Source organism: Petromyzon marinus, chromosome 14, assembly GCF_048934315.1.
Source record: "Petromyzon marinus isolate PM22_M1 ecotype Great Lakes invasive population chromosome 14, UKy_Petmar_22M1.pri1.0, whole genome shotgun sequence".
Classification (NCBI taxonomy): Eukaryota; Metazoa; Chordata; class Hyperoartia; order Petromyzontiformes; family Petromyzontidae; genus Petromyzon; species Petromyzon marinus.
The window spans coordinates 6,058,504-6,085,487 of NC_133680.1; the positions used below are offsets into that span (position 1 = coordinate 6,058,504).

At 45.7% G+C, this 26,984-nt stretch overlaps 1 protein-coding gene across 5 annotated transcripts in view; it reads right to left on the bottom strand.

The window, feature by feature from the left end:
- The window catches only part of LOC116942380 (protein piccolo), a 179,815-nt gene that overhangs the window by 10,797 nt on the left and 142,034 nt on the right, over positions 1–26,984 (bottom strand). For 2 of the 5 annotated variants that reach the window (XM_032954212.2, XM_032954210.2), the window contains exons 19-25: positions 23,424–23,604; positions 20,988–21,362; positions 18,843–19,049; positions 15,602–15,749; positions 11,783–11,865; positions 10,335–10,437; positions 7,795–7,958 (exon numbers count right to left, since the gene is read on the bottom strand). In XM_032954212.2, the coding sequence (XP_032810103.2) occupies positions 7,795–7,958; positions 10,335–10,437; positions 11,783–11,865; positions 15,602–15,749; positions 18,843–19,049; positions 20,988–21,362; positions 23,424–23,604 (1,261 nt within the window). Of the gene's footprint in view, positions 1–7,794; positions 7,959–10,334; positions 10,438–11,782; positions 11,866–15,601; positions 15,750–18,842; positions 19,050–20,987; positions 21,363–23,423; positions 23,605–26,984 lie in introns of those variants that run through there. The other 3 variants (XM_032954211.2, XM_032954213.2, XM_076067050.1) reach the window with 3 other exon arrangements.

The window sequence follows — 26,984 nt, forward strand, 5'->3', positions numbered from 1 at the left end:
GCTCATCGGATTCCTCCAATATAAATAAATATTCTCGTTCCGATTCTAACTGGAAGATGCACCCACCGGCTGTGTTTCGCAACCTTTCTGGTTCTCAACCTTTCTGGAACCGGTGGGTTATTGTCAACGCTCAAATAAACGTTCCCGGGTTATCGTGCACCAATAATGCTCTAAATCGTGGTTTCTGCGACAGTTCCACGGAACACTTCGCTCGACGTTGTGGGTTGCGGGCCAACCTGTGATGCGTGGACCACAGTTTGGGAACTACTGCTCTAGAGGATATTTTGTTCAATTCTTCCGTACTACCCCGATGTCTTGGAATAGGTTGGAGTACCCGCACTTAACCCCAACCACACAGCGACCTACTGTGTGACTCATTTCTATTGCTGGGTGCACAAAGGCAGGGGAATTCAAGAAAATGTCCCCATCGCTTAAACTGCCACGCTAGGAGATCGAACTGGCGACCTCTGGATCGCAAGCGCAGTCTGATAACCATTACACCACGGCAACTTCCCATTATACACCATTCACACTATCAGAATATTTATTAAATTAATCATTTGGCGGGACCCCGGGGTCCCGCAAAAATCAGGTCAATAATTATTATGTTTCAGTCCGCCCACTCGTGATCCCGACAGCAACGCGCCGCCCGCCCAGACTCGCGCCAACAAGCGCCAGCAGCAGGCGGCGATCAACACGATGGGCGCCACCTCACCGGCCAAATGCAAGCCCCGGGGGGCGTCCGCCGCAGTCGCGCGCGGCGACGACGCCCTCCGGTCAGCCGTCGATCCTCAGCTTCTTTGCCAAGGCGAGCCCGCCCCCCAGGCAGTGAATTTAACGTGTTTATGTAATTTTTCAACTTTTTACGAAACTTAGTGCCCTGAGTAGCTCTCGACGAGGCCAATCGATTGACCACTAGTTTTGTTGTCGGTAAGGCAAGACTCGTGTCGCTACGCGGCTTTTCCCACCCCGGGGCAATGATGGGACCCTGGGGCCCCACCAATTGCTTCAAATCACAATCTTTATTTAGATTGGAGGAATCTGATGAGCTATGAAGCTCTTTTTCACAGTTGCTCAGTAGTTTTACAGATGTCCAGTAATTGCACCGTTTGTGTGCTTTAACAAAAAAAAAATGTGAATAGCCGAAAAGACACGGAAAATGCATAGAGACATCTGATTATTTTCTACCCCCCCCCCCCCCCCCCCCACAGAGAATACGCCGAGGCCACCGCTACAAAGGGCACTTGGAATGGGTCGATATTAAACATCCAGTGCTTTTTACTTTAAGCACCCTATCATTTTGAGGCAGTGGTGACTGGCTGCCCTAACCCTAACCCCTTCACATCCACTCAAAAGATTAATGCTTGGTGGCCATGTCTGATGGATTGTCGAGTCAGCAGATGAGCTGCACTCCTGCACTCTCTGCGGGGAATGCTGAGAGGCACACATTCTGCTTTAACATTTCCAAAGGGAGCTGCCTGAAATACCGTGGTTGTCAAGTCGGCTGTAATGCTGGGATTAAAAAAAGGAAACGCTGTAAATCTAATGCTAACAAAATGCTCAGGAGGAAATGCGGCCCTGGGTTTTATGACATGGATATCTAACAGTGGCGAACGTAGTCCATCCTGCTCAATGTGAAGCCCTCGTTTGCAATGAGAGCTCAAATCCCAGTAGCAATGAGAGCTCAAATCCCAGTAGCAACTCACTTGTAACATTTTTGCTTGGTCAATAGCTCATTATATCAAACACTCACTGCGTGTGCACAACACGAGTCCCCAATTACTTACCGAAGACAATGCTGCCCTTGTGTAACCGTACAATGCGCACTGGAATTACAATCCAGAGGTTTGCTGGTTTGATCTCCCGGCAGGGTAATTGAAACAGTGGGAAAGTTTCCTAAACCCCCACCCCCCCCCTGCTTCCCCCACCCCCCATCCCCTCCAGCACTCTCGACCCAGCGGTCCTAAAGATCATTCCACATTATTCTTGGTTCTTTCACAAGCAATCATCATCATCAGGTGTGAAAACCACAGCAAGAAAATTTGATTGCTTGTGTTGCAATCGAAACGTCGTGAGAATTTGATAGTTTTATTTTTTATTATTTTATTATTTCCCTTCTACGTGACTTTACCGAAAGAACCAAGAATATGAATCCCTGCAGTCACGAAAGCTTTAAATCGAAATTTGACCACTCCACAGTTCCATTAGTCGATCGCCAGGTTCCGTGTGGTGGTATAAAGTGTGGGTACTCCCATCTCTCTCAGTACATTTGGCCACTATGGAAGAGTAGGCCAAATACCTTCTCAAATACCTTCTCTCTAGAGCCCACATCTCGTGGAGGACCTACCACCAGCAGCGTCGCAAGCAATTGCAGGGCTGCAACCTTACCTTTTTGTATGTGTGTGTACGCATGTTGAACTTATTTCGCACTGTACGTAGCCAACCGTGCTAATCGGAGGTGCGGCGGAAGGACAACAAACTAAACACAGAAAGCAGTTTTAAAGAAATTAGTTTTCAATCTAGATTTAAAAGTGCATAGCGCCAGTCACTTCCTAAGTAATATCTAATATCTAGTGAACAAAAATTCCATAACATCATGGAACCTCCCTTGTCAGTATCAAAATATACGAATTGGTTTGAGCTTTTCTGGCAATAAAACAGTTGGTGTTAAGATGTTAAAACACCAAAGAATCCTTTTGCAAGGAATCATGTCTGCATTAAGCACATATACTTGTGTCGAACATGCAAAACAAAAAAAATACTCTGATAATTTATGCATTGTCTTTGAAACTGATTGGTCCACACCAGAGACAGCTTTCTATAGAGCCTAGCCTAAAGCAGTGTTAAACCAGAGGACGCCAAAAGACGAACGAGGTCCCATGATGTAGCTATAAATGTCCTGACAGTGGCATCGTCTTTGTGCTGTTCGCATTTTGGCGTCCTATGGTCTAATACCGTTTGAAACGAGGCTCAAAAGAAAGCCGTCTCTGCTGCGGACCAATCAGTTTCAAAGACAATGCATATACTATCAGAGCATGTTTTTGTTGGCATGTTAGCAACAAGTATATGTGCTTAATGCAGGCATGATTCCTTGCTAAAGGTTTCTTTGGTGTTTCAACATCTTAACACAACTGTTTCATTGCCAGAAAGGGTAAAACTTATTCTTAAAAATTCCATAATGAGCATCATCACATTCGTTGGTAAAGACGTCTTGCCACGTTGCATTGCAATGAGTTAGGATACTAATGTGCTTAGATCTAGAATGCATTGCTGGTTTGAACTTCAATTTGTACAGCAGAGGGCGCTGTCCAAATGTCTTTCGAATGACCGGTCAAACGATTTAAAATTCCAGTCAACTTTCATTCACTTGTTTGACGGTACTGTTGACACCACTCTGCGTGTCCCAACGTGTGTGTGGAGCGGTAGTGTAGTGGTTAGCGCGTGGCGCTATGAACCCGGTGTCCCGAGTGCGATTCCCGCTCACGGGCAACACCAGTGACGATTATTTGAACCGGTCCTGGGGCTCCCCTAGGTCGACTCAGCCTCAGATGAGTACCTGGTGTGGTGTGTATACATCACCACTGGGGAGACAAAGGTGGTCGGGCGTGGTGCTGGCCCACCCACACCCTAGTGTACCATTCTAGCCTGCATAGGTGCTATTCGCTAACAGCACTTGCCCCAACATCAAAACTTACCAGAATATCAACAGTCTGTTAAGGATATACGGGGGATATTTATAAATGTGTCGTAACCTTCCACCACCCGACACGGCCAATCAGCAAAAAAAGTGTCACGTTGACAAAAGACAATTAGTCCACTACTTTAGCCCACCGGTGTGTTGAAGAGTGAATCCACAACATTTACAGTTTGAATACGACGTTTCGCTGGTAATTACAGCATCATCGGGCAATTCGCCAGAATGGTAAAGCCCTTACTTGCTCCCGGTCTTAAATAGAGCAGCAGGGTGACGTCATCACTTAACTCATTTCAGGTGCAGTGATTTGAGGCTGAGGGGGTATTGTAATTATATAATCGATTGGTAATCAGTTAATGGTTATGATTAGTAATGAGTTGTAGATTAGTAATTAGTTGTAATGTGTGTTATTGTGATTATATGCTACATTAGTAATCCGTTAATTAATGTGTTTCCCCTATAAGGAATTGTAATATGTATTATTTAATAATACGCTTCCAAGCCGCACTAAGCCTATAGCTATCAGAACGATTAAAGTTATTTCTGTTTCTCTCAATTTCAATGGATTCTCTAATTAGTCTTTGCCAGTAATAATTAGTTTTACACAACACTTCAACGTTATCAAAATCAATTGAGTGTCCTTGTTGACAAGCATTTTCTGCCACTGCCGACAGGTGTTTGAGATAATTTAATATTTCTTTGGTGTTCTTTTAGTCTTATGCTGATGTTACGTCCCGTCTGTCCAATATAGCATCTGCCACATAAACAATTAATCTGATACACACATTCTGTTGATAATTTAGGTAATTCGTCTTTAGTGCAAGATACTAGTTTTGAATTTTGTGTACTGTACCAAATCTTACTGTAATGTTTTGATTTTGCAAAACACGGGCTAATTTTTCAGTTACTCCTGAGATATATGGAAGTGTAATTGTTTTAAGAATCTGATCGCTTTCAGCAGTGTTGCTTTGCGATCGTGATTTGGCATTCAGTGCTCTGTTAATTTGAGTATTATTGTAGCCATTCTGTCGGAATGCTTCTTTAACGTGTTTGATCTCTCTCACTAGACTTTCACCATCTGACACTGTTTTAGCCCGATGTATGAGCGTCTTGATAAGAGATGATTTCTGAGCAGGATGATGATGCGAATCTGCATTCAGATAGGCATCAGTGTGTGTTTGCTTTCTGTAAACGCTGTGTTATTTTACCGTTTATGCCATGTCCAAGCAAAATATCTAGGAACGGGAGTGTGTTATTCACCTCCATTTCCATGGTGAACTGGATGGCCGGGTTTTGTGTATTGAGATGATTTAGAAAATCATTAAGTGTATCTTTACCATGTGGCCAGACAACCAAAGTGTCATCCACATATCTAAACCAAAAATATGATTTTAATGTGCTTGAGGCAAGTGCTCTTATTTAAAAGTTTTCCATGTACAGATTTGCTATAGCAGGAGATAAAGGAGAGCCCATTGCTGCTCCTTCCTTTTGTTTAAAGAAATCCCCTCTCCATAAGAAGTAAGTGTTATTTAAACAATGGTCAGCAAGTTTCGGAATATCTTTTGGTAAACCTGCATTCTTTACTAGTGTATCAAGTAATTTAAGCGATTCGTTCACTGGAACCTTAGTGAATAGAGAAATCACATCAAAACTCACCAGAATATCATTAGGATTAAGTTTGATATCTTTAATCACATTCACAAGATGTTCTGAATTTCTTATTACGAATAATATTGGTCGCGAAAGCCTACGTGTTAAACTGATATACGGGGGATCTTTGTCTTTGTGAGGATCACATCTGGGGGGAGCGGTAGCGCAGTGATGAGCGCACTGCGCTAGAAAACCCGAGTTCACGGTCAACTTTGGTGACAAATATCTAAACTGCTCCAAGGCCTCCTCCAGTTTGACTCAGCCTTAAACGAGTAGTGGGTGATCTGTGTAAATATCACCACTGCGTAGACAAAGATCACCGGGCATTGTGTTGGCCCCCCCATGGCCATTATACTGTAGGTGCTCACTAACAGATCTTTGTCGTTGTGGGGATCAGATCTCCACATCTGCAGCACCAAGTGAAATTGCGGAAGTTGGAAAGTCTCAGTTTAAGCAATGAGATCACGGAGATGTGTTGCCTGTTTATTTGTGAGCAAATTATAACGATTAAATGATGATGATGATGATGGATTGGTGACGGTGGTAGAAATTCTGATGATGACCAGGGCCGGATTATGATATGCTGGGGCCCTACGCAACCTCAGGCCTAAGAGGCCCCATCGAGGAATGCCTGTGTATTTGCGTCATACCGGAATGAATATATCCGTTTTAGAGAGTATATTTTCCCTTATCTCCTTTATTCTTCAACAGTTTTTGTTCAAACTTTTCGTTTTTAGAGGCCCCTCAAAATGCGAGGCCCTAAGCTGCAACTTACGACAGGCATTGCCATGATGTTGATGCAGATAAGCAATGCTGATTATCATTCTTCAAGTCCTTACTTCCGATGAAGATCATGGCATGTCCCATGTTTCTGTTGACACTAACCCAGTGTTTCGCAAAGCACTCAGCCGATGCAAATATTTCCGTAGACCACCCTGGTGACAAAACGCATTCACTTGTCTCTCTAAATAAAAATTCTTCATATTTCCGGAACACAACAATATATATTTTTTTAAACGCAGCATTAAGGGTTTTTTTTAGGGGGGGGGCATTTACACCTTAGGTTAGGGTCGTTCAATCAGGGTAGTTTACGGAACTTAATTTTTTTAAGTTAAATGTAAGTAAATTCTGAATGAATGTCCAAAACAAATGGTATAAACATTGTCCAGATCAACCTGCATTTGCATCAGCCCCGCAGGTCACCTGGAGGACCACACTTTGAGAACCACTGCACTAAACGACGATAATCATTGTTATAGTGACCTTGTTGCAGATACCAAAATGATGATGACTTTCATGGTGACGTTGCTGCAAATAAACAATGATGATAATTACACCATTATCACTTAATTCTTTAATATTATATCATGTATACAGTTATGTCTGACAAGAGAGGCAAATAATGACAACAACAATTCTGCAAGTGAGTTGCGAATGGACAAACAACAAGGGCCTGAAACAATTTTCAACAATTATTGCATTTGGCTGAAATGATAGTGACGGAAGGGCTGCCACCTCTGAGATACAAAAAAACCAGAACACATCAGGTGCAGAAGAATATCTGACAATAGCAGAAGAGGGGAGAAAACTACATGCAAAAGCATTGTCTCGAGTGGTGTATCATTAGACAGCTGACAAAAAACAGGATCTTTCAATGTTGTTAGGAAATACTTACAACATTTCCCAGCACAGCTATCTTTAAGCAAATAGGACGACTCTGGGAAAACCAGGAGAGGTGACAACCCCAAGCTCCACACTGGGCAGGATAGACTATGTTTACCAACTAAAACTAAACAATTTTTTATTTTACCAGGTAAGGTCCACTGAACTCTATAGCTCTTTTTCAGAAGCGACCTGGCCACAAATGATAATTCAACGAAGTGGCTTATCATGTGGAAAAGTATAGTAGACAAAATACTCTAAACCAGTATTCTTCACACATTTTCAGAGGGGGAGGGCACTTTCGCCGATAAGATGTCAGTTTGAGGGCCGCCATACATTTGAAACCATTGTTGAGTTTGACAGCACAATGGGGGTGTTGTCACATGTTGTGTATTGTTGTGGGCTGTACGCCAGGGGCCGCACTAAAGGCCATCAGTGGCCCACGGGCCTTACAATGAAGAACACTGCTCTAAACGCATATTTCTACCCAAGCTAGATAACTAAACTAAACTATTTATTTTATTTTACCAGGTAAGGCCCACTGAGCTATATAACTTTTTTTTATCAGAAGCTAGCCACAAATGATAGCTCAACGAAGTGCCTTATCGTGACGTGCACATTTATAACAGCAGACAAACACTCTAGACGCACGTTGATTCCAAATGTGGAGGGAAAAAACCGGAGGGACCCGGCGAAAAAAATCCACAAACGTCGGTGGTGACGTGGGGAGGTAGTGGTGGGGAGTTAGTGGTGGGGATTGTGTGTGTGGGGGGGGTGTCGCTGCCTACCCGACTTGCTGGCGCCCATGAGCTGCCCGGGGCCCAGGTCGGTGTTGGGCACCAGCTCCCCGCGAGCCGCTCGACCGCCGCTCGCCAGCGCGCCGTTGGGCCGCACGCCGGGCCCCGTCGGGTCTCTACCGGGAACCCACGGAGGGGAGTCAGGACTGACCGTGCTGGGGGAGGGAGGGGGGCAGCACGGGGGTGGCGAGGGAACGGGTTGGGGAGGGGGGGGGTTAGGAGGGCGGCCAGGGGATGAGGGAGGTGGGAGAGGGGGGCAAGCATTCGCATTCAATGGAGCGGTGGTGCCAGGGGGGGGGGGTGCCGGTCGGAGGGGGTATCGGCTTCACGCGGCTGCGTCGTGGCGGGGAACGTGGCACCGCGCACGTCCTCGAGATGTGGGCACTTGCATGCGTAACGTCAATACGTGTGTAACTGATGTCTAAGTTAGACACCTCAAAGTGGATGGTGGTTTGCATCTAAATGACGGTACAAGAGGAGGTCGTCAATATGGCATTTTGTGTACGTTACTCCGGTCGTCGTAACTTTCGAATGCATTTCACATACATCTCGACGACTCGCTTCACCGTACACGCACAACACCCCCTTTTGTAAATCCACTGCAGGTTGCGATGCATGAAAAATAAAAAATAAACAAAGTTCACTGCACTCTTTTTTTAATACTGAACAAATAGCAACATATTTACCATTGAGCAGCGAAAGGGGTGGGAAGGCTGAGGAGGGGGGGGAAGGCGATTCGAAAGTGGTAAGTCCATTGCACTAAGACCATGACAACCTGAGTTAAATCCCCAGCCATGGCAAACATCAGTGGCGAATGATATCCCAAACTAGTCCTGGGCCCCCTCTTAACTAAGCCACACTGACTCCTGTAACTTCTATCGCTGATACATAATCGGGAGCAGTGGATTGACAAAGACACGCCAATTATCATTTTAATTTGAACCGGGTGAATGACTGCGTCAGAAAGCGCATGTTTACAAGTTAAGCTGCACATGCCAAGATTATATTTTCTAACCCAGAACTAACCAATGCAAATCTTGTTCAACTGCGTCATTTCTCTATGTGCCATTGGCTAAGCAAGAAAGTTATGTCATGGTTTGTTTGACCTTACTGTATTCACACCTCCTGAGGCTAACAGTTATTTTAACACTCCGTTCTTTTCATAGTAAACATTAAATTGGCCCTCTCTGCAATTCGTATTAAGGATGAGGACTACGAATTGACATGTTAACTAGTTACTCATTGCATGGCACAGATGAAAGGCTATAAAAGGATAATTGTAAAACATAAAACGCAATGTGTATACAAACTTATTAATCTGATTTGAACAGACCGTACAATGTATAACGACGCAATTCCTGATCCACAAATACGAAGGAGACATCACAGCAGCGATACACTACTCCGCCACTCTTGACGCAGTTATCTGGCTTGACCACCTGAATGTGAAATTGTAATTGTTGCTCTGCGTCTACATCAGCCGTACGAAAGGAGAAGAATCTGATTTGAGAGGAGATCACACCTTTTTCACACTTAAAGTGCCACTATCCTTTTGATATCAGGGCACAATTAACAGTTATGAAAACTGAAAATGTGCTGTATCCCCGCTGAGATCATTTTAAATAGATGCAATGGAGGTTCAAACACGTTAGTGTAATAAGAAGGGTAACAAGCAAATACACATGTAAATAAATAAATAAACCACCTTAGTGTAATAAGAAGGGTAACAAGCAAATACACACATAACTAACTAAATAAAACATTTTTAAATCTTCTAGCCGATTTTTGAAAAACGATTTTAAGACTTGTTTATTACTTACATCCTTCCCCCCCCCTTTTTACCAGCATGATCTTTGGAGACCCTAAAAATAGCCAAGGTGAAAATTGCATCTTTGGCGGGAGTTTACATGCGAGTTGGGCCAAGCACATCGAGGTTATAGTTTCTCCCCTTCCGTTAATTAGTGCCAGGACATCAGTTGCTCTTGCGTTGTACAGGACATGGAATTAAGCCCCCGTTGTCCATTTTGCGGATGCAGCCTCATCCAAAGACGCGTTTTCTTCCCATTAGCAGGGCTGGTTGCTCAGTGGCAGCTGTGGCTTGATAAGACTAATCGTGTTACCGCTAAGGCTGCACACATACTGCCAATGCATGCGTGCACAAATGCTAGAGCAAAGCCAAAGATCCCCCATGTAGCCTACGCAGACTGTCGAGATAAGTGCTGTTAGCGAGCATCCAATTAAGTCTAGCAAAACGGTTCGTGCGGCCACAACCACGCTTGGCAATCTTTGTTCCCCCTTTGATGATGTTTACACAGCGCATTAGGTACTATTTGAAGGCCGAGTTGACCTAGGGGAGACCCAGAATAAATTCAGATGTTCATCGCCGGTGTCGGCCGTGACGGGAATAGAGCTTACGTCGAAGGGCTACATAAGGCAATGCACTAACCACAATGCCGCCGCTCGCCAAAAGCACCCACAGGCACACAATGATCCACACGTAGACACGCGAACACAAACACGCACGTCCATACCCTTTGGAGCTCCCGGAGCCATCAGACGCGTGCGACGCCATGGAGGTTGTTGATGACATGCTCTCTCTCGGTATCTTGGCTGGGCTGCCATTTTTGATCACTTCTGTCCAAACAGTATAAATGAGTGCACCGCAGTTAATCGACTGGCAGGTCGCGTGTGGGTGGGGTGAGATGTGGATACCCTTCCACCTCTCCCAAGACTTCGAACCAGGGTGGAAGAGCAGGTCGAAATGCCACCGAGTGGGGGGGGTCCTCGAGAATCCCCTTGAGCGGAGGTCCTCCGACAGGCAGTGGCATGAGCAAGAAGCTGAAGGGCAGCAGCATCTTTGTCCTTTATTTTAACCTCTGTCCGCACAGATAGGGTGCTAGACAGTTCGTTCTTGCATTGACGGAGATTTTATGACGATAACGTTTCTGATCGGACCTAATGCTCGGGCGATCAGATACGCGCTGACAATTAACCGACCTCAAAACTGCTTGCGATGGGAACTCTCAGGGAAAGTGTGCTGGGAGCAGTCCTGTTTCTCAGGGGGGCGGCCCATCGACAGGCACGCGTAATGCGGGTTCTTGAATTGACAGCGAACGGAGAACATTGGATCCTGCGGGACAGTGGACCGTGTCAGCCCTATGATTCATGCAATTGCCCTGCGCATTGACCAATGCATCGCTTGGGTGACATTTCAATGAGCGAAGCCACGCTGAGCAACACCGTGTTGACAGCGGCGCATCAAAGGCGCCGTTACAATTTTGCACCGCTGAACAAGAAGTCACTCCATTTTCCAATAAGAAAAAACGACTAACATTCCTGAGCACTTTGTTCGTACGGTAAAGAGAAGCACTGTGACCAATGTTATAAAAAAAAACTTTTATTTTTTCGGGTTAGATTGCGTAACTAATTACAAACAGCTTCATCAGGCGATTTTGGTACAGTTCTGTAAAAATCGCCTGATGATGCAGGTTGTAATTACCAGCGAAATGTCGTGCTAAAATTTTCAATGTTGTGGGTTGAAGTATTATATAGTTGGAACGTTTTGTTTACCTAACAATCATTACTAATTGGCCTTCTAACTCAAGAAAAAAACCCCTTTATTAAGTAGTCTGACTGAATGTGGTGTGAAATTAATATAATAAAACACAAAATATCTTTCGATGGGCTGCTGCAAAAGTAACTCACTGCCAGCACCAACAATAATTGATTTCGCTAATTAACAACAGAGGTGGCATATTGCAATGGTGACCTCGTCAAATGACTCACTGTTAAGGCAGCAACCTGGCCAGCGACCTTGGCTCAACCAAAAAGGCCGAATTGACGCTAACGTATAGACCTGCCTTGACAGTCTCAAAGTGAAACACTCGGTGGAATAGGCAATTGTGATTCCGTTGTGTGTCCCCGCTTCATTTCAATGTGAACATATTGGACGTGGCCGGCGTGTTAGGTAGGGATTTACCGTCTGTCCGGTGTGGTGGGTCCTGCCTGGAGAGCCCTCCAGCCTGGCTTGTGGCTCCGTTGCTGTGGGCCGTTCCACTCCCGCTTCGAAAATAAAATCACGGACATCCGTCATCGTCATCCTCATCGTCGTCATCAAGTCAAGAGAAAGTCCCGTCATAGATTACGCGTGTGGTGCCGTGCTCATATATCCCTGGGTGGCCCTGAGCCATTGGTAGAAAATGACACATTACCTTTATATCAGGCGCCAGTTTATATTTTAAACCTTAGCTGCAAAGTAAAAAGCCATGTTTCTATTGACTGCAATTGTGAAGAAATATTAAGCACACACTTGACTGTGTTCTAGAGAATTAACTGAAACGAAAAAAAATATATATTAAATTCGCATTACTTAAACATTAACATTGTAAATAAATAATACGTGAAAATAACAAGAAATAAAATCAGTCCACAGAGGAGATGGAGCTATGAAATTAGCTCTTGTGTAGGTGCTTAGGTGGATCGTTGCATTGCTGGATGGTGAGAATTGGTGGTGGTAGCTTGGGGAGGCCTTCATCCAGCAGTAGATTGACCATGGCTGCTGCGGCTAATGATGATGATGATGAAGAGCGGTCAATGTATTGCTTATACCCTACCGCAATAAATTACCATTTTGTTCTCTCGTCTTACTTTGAGAGAAACAAAGCCGACGGAGGTATGAAAAGGATAACTCAAAATACAAAATTCTCACTAGAGACTCAGCTGTCTCTTTTATTAAATAAAATATTAATGGCTCCGCATTTATCCTCATCGACTACTTGGGCCAAGAGCAGTCGGTGAGCACCTATTAAAAGGGGGATCATGCACAGAGGGGACAGTGTGTGCCCATATTTGAATCCTCACGGCTAATGTCGACGCTGCGATCAGGAACTCCTTTTAAGCTCAGGTCACATTAAGATTTAAAAGGCTGCATAGCCAGACATCGTGGGTTGCCAGGTTCATATGGGGTTACTACCTCTGAGGTCCCACAAAAAAACCGCCGGGGTATATCATGGGAAGAAGATGATCTCACAGTACCAGCAGGAGGGAGAACTCCATGCAAATGCACTGTCTTGAGCAGAGTATTATTACAAAAGGGACATTTTTTAAATTACTTTTATTGTACGAGGAAGACTTACAGATTTCCCGGGACAGCTGCTACTTTAACAAAAGGACAATCCTGGGAAAACGAGGGCAGGTGGCAACCCTAGATTCATAGCACGGTGCGCGAACCACAATCGCCAACAACACATTCCAGCATGTGAACAGAGGTGCAAACGCAATGAAGTAGGGCCCAGAATTTTCTCAGTGCCAACGGCGGCAGAAAGGTCCCATTATGAGTGTTGATTTAGCCATTGACCTGGCACCCTTTGCGGAGTCTCTGTGGCACTGCACCAGCGCCCCCGCGTGACAATTAACAATTACCCCACATCGCATTGCTGTGCAAATTAAAAGCCCTTTACCATTGACGTACATTAACGATCCAATCAGCAGGATGTCATTACACAAAGGTGCAGCATATGTATAGGGTGTCTTTTCAACCGTTTGATGTTTAACGAGACTGATTTTTAGCACTTCCTGACGAAGCTGCTTAACAATGTGCAGTCACTGGGTGGCTTGAGATGGATCGTCGCAGCTTTAGGGTTCCCTCCTTCGTCGAGGCTGTCAGATCATGACCAGGTATCGAGAGCACACTTTTTTGGGTCAATTAGTGGACCTATTTCCAATAACCCCAGCTCTTCTAACTCGTGTGCCCAGTGTGGAGAAGGCCCTTTGAAAGGTGGAATTGTTTCAACTGCATCGGCATGAACACTCAGGGAATGGCTCGATTATGTTTTTTTTTTACCGAGATAATAATCATTAAAATCTACTTGGCGCGCAACAGACAGTGTTAAATAGTATTCGGAGATACGCATGGGGGAGGGAAGTGGGGATTTACACAGCTATAGCTGAATTGCCTACGGTGTAGGCAAACCTAAGCAGCAACAACACAAAACCAAACAGCTTCTGATGGCAAGCGTCAAGAACGTGGCAGCCCAGAGCAAGAGACGGCAGCTCTCAGGCCGGTCACGAGCAACGTTGAGCGGTGTCTCCGTGCGTGAGTTGGGCCATCCCCGGGTGCAGTTCAGAGACTGCGGACGTACGTTTCAGACGCTTTTGCTTTTTGAATATATAAAAAGATGCGAGAAAATCCTTAAGCGTAATCACGAGGCAGGTTTTCACTTGCGGCATAGACTGTTGACCAATTAGGACCGCAATTTACGTTTTTGCACGGTGCTTGACGTACTGGAGCTAACCGACGTTTTAATCCACGCGGGAACGGCTGTGTTTATTTATATTATGCAAATGAGGCATACTTTCTGAATATACAGTGAGGGAAAAAAGTATCTGATCCCCTGCTGATTTTGTACGTTTGCCCCACTGACAAAGAAATGATCAGTCTATAATTTTAATGGTAGGTTTATTTGAACAGTGAGAGACAGAATAACAACAAGAAAATCCAGAAAAACGCATGTCAAAAATGTTATGAATTGATTTTCATTTTAATGAGGGAAATAAGTATTTGACCCCCTCTCAATCAGAAAGATTTCTGGCTCCCAGGTGTCTTATAAACAGGTAACGAGCTGAGATTAGGAGCACACTCTAAAAGGGAGTGCTCCTAATCTCAGCTTGTTACCTGTATAAAAGACACCTGTCCACAGAAGCAATCAATCAGATTCCAAACTCTCCGACGGAGCCAGGGGTGGGGGGGCGACGGAGCCGGGGGGGGGGGGGCGACGGAGCCGGGGGGGGGGCGAAGGAGCTGGGGGAAGGGGGCGACGGAACCAGGGGGGGGCGACGGAACCAGGGGGGGGGGCGACGGAACCAGGGGGGGGCGACGGAGCCGGGGGGGGGGGCGACGGCGTGAGCAGAGGGAGCCGACACTGACTTTCTCACACACCATGCACTGACTCACTCACACATCATGCACTGACTCACTCACACATCATGCACTGACTCGCTCATCATCCGCTTACTCACTCACACATCATACACTCGCACAACCACTGACCCATTCACTCATCATACACAGGTTCACTCATCGTGTGCTGACTCGCTCACACATCATACACTGACTCACTCATCATGCGCTGACTAACACATCGTGCGCTGACTCACACAGCATACACTCACTCACACTGCCGCTGACTCGCTCACACATCATACAATCGCTCACACATCATACACTGACTCACTCATCATACGCTGACTCGCACATCATACTCACGCTGCTGCTGACTCACTCACACATCATACACTGGGAGTGTCGTGCTGCCAGCTATGGCTGCAGTTTTTGTCGTACCTGTTATGTATATCGTTTATTGTTAAATTACAAATCACAGTTCCTATGATTACTGTTGTTACATTGTTTTTATAGCTTTATTTTGGTGATTCGAAAACATATGGTTAATCTAAATTGTCTTATGGTTGTTGTTGTTGGCTTGCACCACATTGATTTTTGCACACAGCGTTTTAATAATTTTTTTGTGTGTGGAATATTTGCTGGTTTATTCCAGGATGTTTCTGTTACGCGTTGTCGCTTTAAGATGTTCTGTGTTCAAATTTAGTTTGTTGCGGTTGCACCCGACTTAAGAGCCACATGGCTCACAGGGCTGTACCTAATAAATGAAACTTGAAACACTTGAAACTTGTCTTGTTACATAACAGTGATGGCGCACTCGCAATAAAACTGTCTCGTGGGATCAAACAAAAAAGACGCAAACATTTACAAAAGGAATTATGATGCGAGACAGCCGCTTACCCGCGGTGCTCACGGTGCGTTCCGGAGAACGTGTCGTCCGTGAGCGCCGAGCTGCCCTCGCTGTCCACGCTGTAGCCGCTGCCTACGCTGCTGACGGACGACGTCGTTGAGATGGAAGAGTCCGGGGCGCGCTGGCTCACCGGCCTGCCTGTGGGGAGGCACCCACACGCTGACTCGCCAAGCTCCCTGCCCGCTGCCAGCACGCCCCGTTCAACCAACCGCTCAACCAACCGCTCAACCGCGCCCCGCTCAACCGCTCCCCGCTCAACCGCGCCCCGTTCAACCGCTCCCCACTCAACCGGGCCATTCTCAATCGCGCCCTGCTCAACCATTGGGTTATGAATCGTGGGCTGGGCGCTTCAGTTGGTCGGAAATAGCAGGTGATATGACGAGGGCTATAATGACCAGGCAATGTTATTTTCAGCCCGTAAATACACGTCTGGCTTTTACCGATGTAAATAATTGGTTAACGTCATTTGCGAGTGATGTCTGCACCGGTGCTCGTACCAGCATTCACCAACCAGCACTGATTGGCATGGTGAAGTATGGTTAAAAAAAAAAAACATGATTAATAGCACAGTGAGGGGAAGTCAATCTAGGAGTTGACCCACAAAGAAATCTAAAAAAAATACTATAAATAATTAAATTGAGGGACCATCTGCTCCAAAGAGGGATGGCAGTGCAGTGTTTAACAGCAAAGTCAATTTTAATAAAATCACGACATTCATATCCAGAAAAAAATTTGTGTTGTGAGGTATCCTCATTATCTTCTAAGTCCATGAAAACATTATTATTGATTGAAAAGCATAATGTACTGAAATAAGGCAAACAATTGTTCTATAAATTTCCCATCACACAACATGCAGAAATAAATAACATTAAAATAATCAGATTGGAATTTCTCATTTTAATGACCATTAAAGTCTTAATAATTAGCAATTATCTTGAAACTACCAATTGGCACACGATATATTGTTCTCGTATCTTTAAGCAATTATGTTGCAGTCAGACGGCCGCTAATTGTAAAAGGGTCACGATGCAGGGAAATTCCACTAAAAGCACACGAGCCTGATTTGTGTGCATTTCACGGGCCCACGTCTGCATTTGATTAACGTTATTCTTACTGCGAACAGTTCAGGAACATAGTTCATGGGTCACTTCTTCTTCTTCTTCTTATCCTGCGGCATTTTATTTTGCACCGAGACAAATTGATTGCAAGTGGAACTTAAGTGTACGGCGTGGAGAATGACATTCAAACAAAGTTTGAGAACGGGGCCCCGAGTCTCAAAAAGGAGATGCGTGGGCTGCGGTGGTGAGATTTTATTTCCACACCATTGGTGCCCCCTTGAGCACACACATTGTGCGAGTGTGTCGCACTTTTTTTCTTTCGTGCCATTTAGGCTAGCATCACAGGAAATATAATAATAATAATTCATTATAGCAGGCCTCGATGGCAATTTACTACAATATACAGTACATTTCTTTGCAACTTTATACAGAAATTTTTTATCAGAATGAGCCAACACTGATTTACAATCAAGTTGGCTGTTAGTTAAAGGAGGGTTTTTTTTTTGTTTCCAGTGTCAGTGTTGGTGCCAGCGTTTCCCTCCAGATTAACCACAGTTAATACAATTTCTCCCGGCACTTTGTGTCGACCTTTTAGAGAAACCAAGAGCAAAAACACAGTCATTCTCACGGCCACCACACGGAGGATTCGGTAATAACCAATTCCCCAAGTTTCCCAACGCTGTGATAACCATATCCCGAGTATAGCATGTATCGTACCAGTGCCAATCCACTGGTGGATGAGCGCCTCCCCACGCCGTGTGGGTTGGGGGAGTTTATTTGACGACACGTCACCATGCTGGGTCAGTGCGGGGCTTGTGAAGGTGGGCACATAGAGATACAACTTAATAATGTATTTAGCTGCACTGTCCTCTGCTGACGACCTCCAGCTATCTATAACAACCTGGCATGCATGGGGGTCACCCATCCAAGCGCTATCCAGGCTCAACCCTGCTTTGTGGTCACAGGCTATGGCATCGATGCTCGGTCATTTTGAATATCATTGTGCAATTATTGTCAGAGAAAAGACCAACGCCTTCATATGAGCCTTATGGCATTTCCCCCGGGGTATCAAATAATAAAAATTGGCCGAGGCAATTAAGTATTTTATTTCTGGGACACTATTTTTTTCCCAGGGGTGTACTTCACTCCGCGACTGGGGTACCAATCAATCCGAAATCAGTGCAACTCCGCGCTGTCAAAATGCAGCGAGGACGATTACGCCGAAACCCTGAACGCTCGCGTACGCACCGTAGTGGTGCATCGTGCACAGCTCGTCGAGATGAGTCGATTGCCGCATCGCCGACCATCAACAGACTAAAAATGACTGCATCACGGACATGATGCGAGAGCCGGGGTACTATGATACCCCGGGGTACCGCCATAAGGTTCATATATGCAAATATTTATTTATTTAGCTAATAGTATATTTTCTGAAGGCTACGGATGAGTAAAGTCTATCTGGTAAGTTTTAATATATATTCATGCATGATCTGGAATTTAAAATGTTGCTTTTCAAACACTAAAAAATGTTGGTCCATTACAGTATTCCAAAGGAAGTGTGTGGAACATTAGGCGATTATCAGATGAAATAATAAGGTTCCAGTGTGGAGAAGCTCAGGAAAATTATTTACATGACTTGCGCATTTGCTACAACACGAACCTGAACACTTATACGAATCCACTGACAGTTTAAATTCAGGCGTGTCGTTTTCAAATAGTTTCAGTTACAGTGGAACGGCAACAGCACCAGACACCCATACGTTTACAGTTAATAAGTTAAATATTTGCACAAAGCGAGGTTAATTTCTCAATAACATTGATGCATTTAAAGGTGGAAAATGAAGATTAATATCGGCTGAAAGTGGCTTTAAATGAGTGAAAATGAAACTAATAGCTGAGTGAACTCTACCTGGTAAAATAAAAAGTACATTTTTCTTGCGATTTGCTTACTTTTCCTATACTTTTGCACTTCTATGGTGTTTTTTTTTTTGCATCGATCGTTATTGTAACTTTCTGACACTGGCCCCAACTGGCCATTCGCGAAAACAAGCTTTGTGGCTTCATCGCATTCCTCCAGTATGAACGACGAGTCTGATTCTGAGCGAGAGGCATTTTTTTCCCCCACTGTCGTCACGATCGCGTGGCCCCCAGTGGTTCGCCGGGCGCAGCTCACTTCTGTCGGACTTGGCGGGGCTGTCCGATTGCACCTTGCGGATGGCGAGCTGCGCCGCCACTTCCCCTGGCTCTGGGCCGGCCCCGTCCGGCGGTCCCGCCGCCGCCGCTGCCGCCGCCGCCGCGCTCTTCCGCACCGGTGGCAGCACCCCCGCTATGCTGTGTCTGTGCTTCTTCACATTATTTGGGGCTTTAGATGGCTTAGCCGCTGGGAGCAAAGCGAAAAGTGAAAAGCGAGAGAGAGTCCCCCCGGGGTGTGCTTTTATTTACGTTGCTTTTGTTCCATCAGTTTTTTTTTTGATTCTCGTTTTCATTTTTTTTGTCGTCTTCTCAAATGAAGTCACTCAACTACTGATGATTTTTAAAAAAATAAACTGAAAAAAAAAACAAAATCTGACAGAATTAGTTAACAGAACTGATTATTATACCGTAATCGTTCACGATTCCTTCACATTGTGTTGATGTTCATTGGATCGTGTTTATCTTTTGTATTGCATCGTGTTTATCAATTAACTTGAGTTTAATATACATATAATAAAAACATGTTTTATTAGTATTACTGGTAGTGTAGAATGGATACTTTTCCACTTATGAGCCAAACGTTGTCATATTATTGGTAAACGCCGAAGTAATATTGCATTAAATATTATGAGAATAACCTGTTGTCAAACAAGCTATCAGTCAGTAAAGCCATTAAGCAGATAAGCCAGCATACAAGAAGCTGCGTCAAATCAAGATAACACTGCAAATAAAAATTAATTAGCTATACAGCAATTAATGGCGCAACAAATTGCAGTTGTTTTCAAGACACATGCTCATCAGATCTGTTAACTGCTGCAAAGGATGACGATTCACATAAAAAAAAATAAACTTGAATGTAAAACTGTGAATAACCAGATGATTAAATGTATAAAATAATATTTACTTGCAATCAGCTTAAGTATTACAATTTAACTGCTTCACAATTATCTATATTACGCCATAAATGTAGATAAATGATGAATGCCAAAACTTTAATTTCCCACAATAATGCGTGATAAGTAGAGATGAGGCGTGCTTATGGATTTATGCTTGCATTATAAATTGGAGAGAGAAATCTAAACCCATGAAGGATAAACTCGTGGCTATGTAAGTTTCAAACTCGTGCGCAGCTTTCCATTAAGTATATATAATTCTTGTAAAATTGTTTTGAATAACATTGCTTATCCAATAACGAGGTTTTTTATTTACAATTGACAGATTGCAAGGACATCTTAATGGCAGGAACAGTGAAATATCAAGGGGAAATATTTGATGAGACGGGACGTAAATAAACATGCTTTAATGATCAACTAAATTAATGGGTGAAAAATGAAATAGTTAAACAAAAAAATATGAATCTCAAACAACATTAACACGTGTGGTTGTTTTGATAGGAAAATCTTAACGAAGTTACTCGTGCCCAGGAAAAGGTCTCAGGAAATTCAGAGGTGAACACACAAAGGTCAGATAATAGGGCCAAAGAAACATGAGGAAGCACTTACACATTTACAAAGTTGTGCTTTGTTTCAAAAACGGTGATAATATATTACACGTGCATATTTACATTTGAGGGTTTTTTTTCAGTAATAAAATAATTATCAAACAATTTTCGCGAGGGCTTCCTCAGATTTCTATTCAGTGGTGGGGGAGCCACTCCACAGCTGAGTGAACGAGGCAAACAGGCAGTAAAAAAAATATATATAAAACAAAAACCTCAGCTGGTGGAGGCCAGGATTATTAGACAAATGAGCGGGATGGCAGATTGCGTTCCGGTGCCTGTGATCGTTGACTCAACGCCGCAACAGCTGCTGTTGCTTCACGCATCAGAAAATGCACGATGCGGAAACCGTGGCACGGCAGCAGCGTCGGCGGCGGCGAGCATCGGCTGACGGCAAAGGGGAACGAAAAGACTCGGAAGATCAGGCAGGCAGGCAGGCGGTGGTGGAGCGAGCGCGGTGCAACGGAAGGAAAAAAATGCGAGCGAACGGTAAAAGAAAAAAAAAATCACACGGACAAAACCTACTGGCGAACGTAAAAAAAAAATTAACCCAGAAAAAACAACAACAAATAATTTGAGCGTGACTTCATTCTGCGGCTTGGGTAGAGGGTCTGCGTCGCCGTTTACTTGGCAGCTGCTGCTGTTGCTGGAGCTGTTGCACGGCGGCTTCTGCGGCGGCGATCGCCGCGCCCGCGCTCTCCAGGTGGCTCTGCGTGATGCTGCCTTTGCTCTGCGAACGCGACGGGGCGTGCGACGACGTGGCCGAGGCCGAGGTCCGCAGACGCCCCTCGGACGATGACTTGGAGTCGGGCATCCCGGCGTGCTGCTGCTGCTGTTGCTGCGGTGGCCCGGACAGAGAGAGTCGCTGATGCCCTCCGGTCGACCCTGATGTTGCGGCCGCTGCCCCGGACACGGAGGAGGTGGAGGAGGACGAGCCGCCTACTCCGGACCTCGAGTCGGCCATGCTGCTCTGAGACTTGCTGCCCGGTGGACGCGGGGCTTCTGGAGGGTGGGTTAACGGGAGGAGGTCAACTCAACGTGGAGCAACTGCGGTCATGGGAAATCACAAGATGTCGAGATAGAGACAATGAATTGGGCCAAGCTGTCATCGTCACGGACGCCGTTGATGCCTATGCACGTCGACGTCCCGTCCGTCCTAGATCCTGCAGCTGTTGTCGAGTTAACACCTTCAGGGTCCACTCTGACAGTCTCCTGCAATCTGCATGTAGGTCTTGCCCTGGGTTGCAGACCTCCGGATGTCCACTCCAATGTCTTTCGCGTTGATCTGGCCTCCTCCACCCTCTGTGTGTCCCACCCATCGCAAGCCTATTTCTTGATTAAGTCAAGAACAATTTAATTGCCACATTCAACGTGCAACTCTATTCACATTTCACATGCAACGGGTTGCTTGTAACAATTCAAGTCAAGTGTGAGAGCACACGCCAAGACAGTGCAGCTTCCACCCTCGGATGCCAACCCCTAAGATCTCACCTTGCAAAGCCTCCCAAGTGAGCTACCTTCCTTTTGAGTCTCTCCGGTCAAAGCCCCCAAGTGAGCCTCCTTCCTATCCCTGAATTACGACAGTCACGGTCGATCTGATGCAGCCATGGGTATGTGACCGACCCCTCATCCTCACCTGCCCCCACCCCCCACGTGGTTCCCTAGTGCAGACAACTTGGTGGGCAGGGTCAACCAAGGGGAAGCGAAGCGAGGAACCAGATAGCCCAAGTGCCATAGTGGAAATTCCCACATTGTTCAGGGAGCCAAAGCCTAAACATTACTGCAGTAGCCTATGGTGAGGCACAAAGATTCGGCAAAGAGAAGTGCCAAGAAAAGAACAATTACAACTAATTGTGGGAAGCCATTAATTAACAGACAATGCAGTTCAAAATACATTTGCGAAAGGATGAGCACAGATTGAATGCCTCCTTGCCTGATGTTAACCTTCAAGCCCGAGCTCTGAATAAAGCCTACAGTTATAAAAAAAATATATATATAAAACTTTGGGCCATTTAATCCTTGACATTGACAGATGAGACTCGTAAATGCCCTTGGGTTTCACAGGAAAATGAGCCGGTGAAATGTACAAACAAAAATAAATGATGGGCAAAAAAAATAATTCTAAGGGCAAACGTATTTTTAGGGGAAATATTTATTTTATTTCTCGGTGATGAATCTGTACAAATGCTACGCATGTGGTGGTATTGGCCGTGCACACGCGTTTCGTGTCGAAGGCCACTTCACGCCGTGTGCCAGCATGCCCTTATAACACAGACGTGCGCTTTCAACTTGCTGCAACAGGAGGAATCGCCACTAATGCCGCGCGAGCACCGCACAGACCGTCGCATTTAAGTCAGGTCCACAACTGACTTAAATCGCGCAACTTAACCATCGTAGCCCGCAACCGCTTTGTCCACCACATCTTAGCGGGTAGTTGCTGCGTGCAACACACACTTGGCTGGCCGTGGCAAACAAAGTGTCTATCCACGCCTTTTAGAGCATAGCCCCACCTCTTGTCAGGTTATCTCCATCACCCCAAAGAAAAAGATCCCTGTTATAGCCTGAATGGACTTTTGAGGCAATTGCTGTTAGCGAGCACCTATGAAGGCCGGTACAGCACACGAGGGGGTGGGTGCCCAACACCACGCCCGACCACCTTTGTCTTTCCAGTGGTGATGTTTACACACCAGACTAGGTACTCATTTAAGGCTGTGTCGACCTAGGGGAGGCCCATGACCAGTTCAGTCACTGGTGTTGGTCGTGAGCGGGAATTCAACTACATGACCGCTCCCCAACAACAACAACAACCGCCATTCGCCGCTAAGTGGCGGTGACGTCCCCACGGCGCGTGTGCCAGGCTATGTGCGCGTTGAGGCCACGTGAAGTGACGAACGCCCGCTGGCAGGAGGTCACGGGACAGACCCAGGTGCCATGGCTTGACCGACCGAGATGACTGGCTGAACCGTTCCCCACCCCCCACCACCACCCACGTGAGGACTGCAATGCTCAGGTGTTGGGGAGCGGCCGTACCGCCAGTGCACACGCGCGCCGGGCCTCACTCACCCTTGGTGCCCTCGTTCACTCCCAGGTGGCTCTTGCTCTTGCTCACGGGCTGCTTGGAGGGGGGCAGCCCACTCTGAGGCCCCGGAGCCTTGGGGGGGGAGCCCCCCTCCGACTGCTCCCGCAGCGGGTACCAGCGCTGGGCCCCGTCCAGGTGGCTCACGTCCGACAGCTCGATGCGCACCTACGCGATCCGATCGGGCACAATCGGCGGTAGTTGTGGCCTCCGCGTCGCAACGCGATCGCAACGGGGGCCCCGCGCGTCTGCCAGTCCCTCGCACCGCCCTTTACGTGACGTGGCGCTTACAAATGCACGTTGCTGTCAAGTTGCACGCACGTGCGTTGATCTTCTTTTGCCACCGTCCATCGCCGACCGTGCTAATCAGCTGCACGAGATGTTGTTTGTTTTAATTAGACGAAACGTCAAAAGCGCGACGCCGTATAATCTCCACGACATCGATTACTCCGGAAAATGTTTTGCAAAGTAACCGATGGGAAAGAACTATTCATTTGCTGCTTAATTATCGTGATGGTTTGTGAATTCACCAATATTTTTCTATAAAATATCCAAACTAAATTAGCCATTTTAATCACACTGTAATGGTATTTTTGCAAAACAGATGATGCGATTATCGTGGCCCTCACGTCCTACGGTATATATCGTAGTAACACAACATAGTGGGGATTATTACCGAAAACAATAAACTCGCCGTCAGCTTCACAGTGGACATTGAAAAAATAGAGCGTGCCATGTGCGTGTCGGCATCACTGTCCAACTTTGCCAACTAAAAAAAAGTACTCTCTGTTGAACTCACTTGGTAATATCGCCGCAAAATGGATATCGCGATAATCATGATGATCGTGAACATTGGTATTGTATTATGACAATACCCTGGAAACCCTACGGCGTGGGCATGCGAGGGTACGTCATGCGAGGGTTACATTAGGGACTAGCGTTCTAGCCGAGGGGCTGGAGGTTCTCTCATACCTATAAGGTCGCATCCATTGCACACAAAATGTTTGCCACAAATGAACTGCAATACCTCGCTGACCTTGTCAAGGAGCATAAACCATTCAGTGAACTCCGGTCATCCTCGCAGCAGCGGCTTTTGGCTGGCCATCGAACAAAGATGATCACCGCATCGCGCACTTTCAGATGCGCTTCTGTGGCCGTCTGGAATGCTCTTCCTTCCGATATGTGGAAGCCACTGGAGCTATGCACTTTTAAATCTAGATTGAAAGCTCATTTCTTTCGAACTGCTTTTGTGTTTAGTGTGTTGTCTTTCCCCCGCACCTCCGATGAGCATGGACTGGCTACATACGAAGTTCAACATACATATACACCTATTTCCACTGGAACATCCAAGCCAAGTCAGTGTGGGCACATGTGATTTTTCCACTGGTTACTTTGCAAGCCACGCCAGAACCACGCCGTGATATGCTAGCTGGCCTCACAGGACATCTGCATTTGGTTCGGGGTAAGCTGGGCTAAGGGCAGGTCTAACGATGAGTTTATTGCATGTGACGTCAGTCGGTAAAGTTAGGACAGAGCGTTACCCCGTCATCCACATGTGACTCGGACTCGTTTGGGGTATATGACGTCGGTGGCATGGCTAGGCTTCTGCAGTGGAAAAAACAAACTGGTGCCTCCTGAACCATGCCGGGCTGGCTCTGTTGTGCACTGGAAAAAGAGGAATTAGGTAGCTCTGCTGGGAGGGCCTTGGGCGAGGTCAGTACCAGCTCCGTGCGGTCACGTTTACTGCAGTGCTGCGTGCTGTTGGGCCATCAACAACCTTTCATTGCCTGCTCTGAAATGTTAACTCAAATATACTTATAATGAGCATTTTGGGAAAACAGAATTTGCATTTGTACATTGTACGAAGCCACGACGGAGATCAGTGTGTGTCGGCAGAGATCATAACAGGCATACATAATTAATTTAAAGACTTCCCGCAGTGGCTGGGCCTGAGCTGTAAACGTATGACAAGACCAAAGTGTGCACTTTCATTTAAATGGACTAATGCACACACACACATTTCATTTCTGAGACAGCAAGCTGGTGATAATTATCAATAATGGGTGATGTATCAACGGTTATTTTAATATATTACCATTAATGTTAGCTTCTTGGCGGAATTTTTTTTTTACTGTAATGAATGCCAACCAGGGTGTGGGTGAAGCCACTTGCTTTATCGCCAGCATCATCAGTGTCCTTGAAAACACCTCGACCCTTTGATATCTGACTTGGGGGGGGGGGGGTCCTCACTCACTATCAAGGTCGATGTATAGAAAACATAATAAAATAATAAGTAACCAAATGTATGACGTTTCAGAAACGAAGATTTATGGAAAATCATAATTACGGAGATTAGTAATTCGGTTAAATTGCTTAGCACAACAGGCACGTAACAATTAATCAAATCACCAATTAACACACATCCCACTGCGCTCGTGACGAAAACAATACACCACGTGTGCAATAATAAGTGGAAGTTATTCGACAAATTGTATGAATATGTAACAAATTTGGCTTACAGCCAAATGAGAAACAATACAAATGAGATGCTAAAAAGACAAGCGTGATCTAATTATTAAAACAATACAGTAATTGTGATCCCAAGTTGTTATAATGTATTAAATCTTGTTTGAGGGGTGGGCGGGGAGGTGTTTAGGGTGATTGTTACACATCTAATATAAATAACAATATCAACTAAACTATTTTCTATTTTACCAGGTAAGGCTCACTGAGCTGTATAGCTCTTTTTCAGAGCGACCTGGCCACAAGTGATAGCTCAACGGAGTGGCTTATCGTCACGTGAAAATTTATAGCAGCCAAATACTCTAAACGCACGTTTCTAAAAAAAAATTGGGGGGGGGTGGAGAGGGGGGGAAACCGGAGGACCGGGAGAAAAATCCACGCATCCACGGAGAGAACATGCAAACTCCAAATATACAGCAGGCGTCAGGGTCGGGATTGAATCCACAACCTCCTCTAGACCAGGCGAGGTAGTTCACATCTCGCCACTGCATATATATACCTGGTGTCATTAACATAAATACACCTGAAGAATAACCGAATACTGGAGAACTGTAGGCGAGTTCACGTCATGTTATTGCAGACGGCTCTGTGCACAATCAGCATCGCTGAGCACGATGAACAAATTAACATTCACTCCACGTCGGCCCGAGCTGTTCTCAGGTGATAATAAAACGGCCTGGCTTAGGGCTCAGCAAAACTCAGCCACGCTTCTGGGCCTAATTAAAACTTGACAGACATTGGATTTCCTGACTTTTTTAAAATGATCGCGCACGCGTGAACCGCGAATCGTCGCTCTCAGACACAGCCACGTCGATTACGGTCGACGCTAATCTCGCTGAACCACAACCGCCACCAACGCATCGGGGATGCATTTTCCGAGGTCACAAGAAAATGTCCCGCCGTACGCACACGTCTGCGTTGTGGCAGTCGCTCCAGCAGTGGTACACCTCGCTTTGCTGCAATTGCCATCGCATTTACAATCTGCTCTTGTTTTAGACGCGGAGAGACTAGCGCGTGACTGCCAT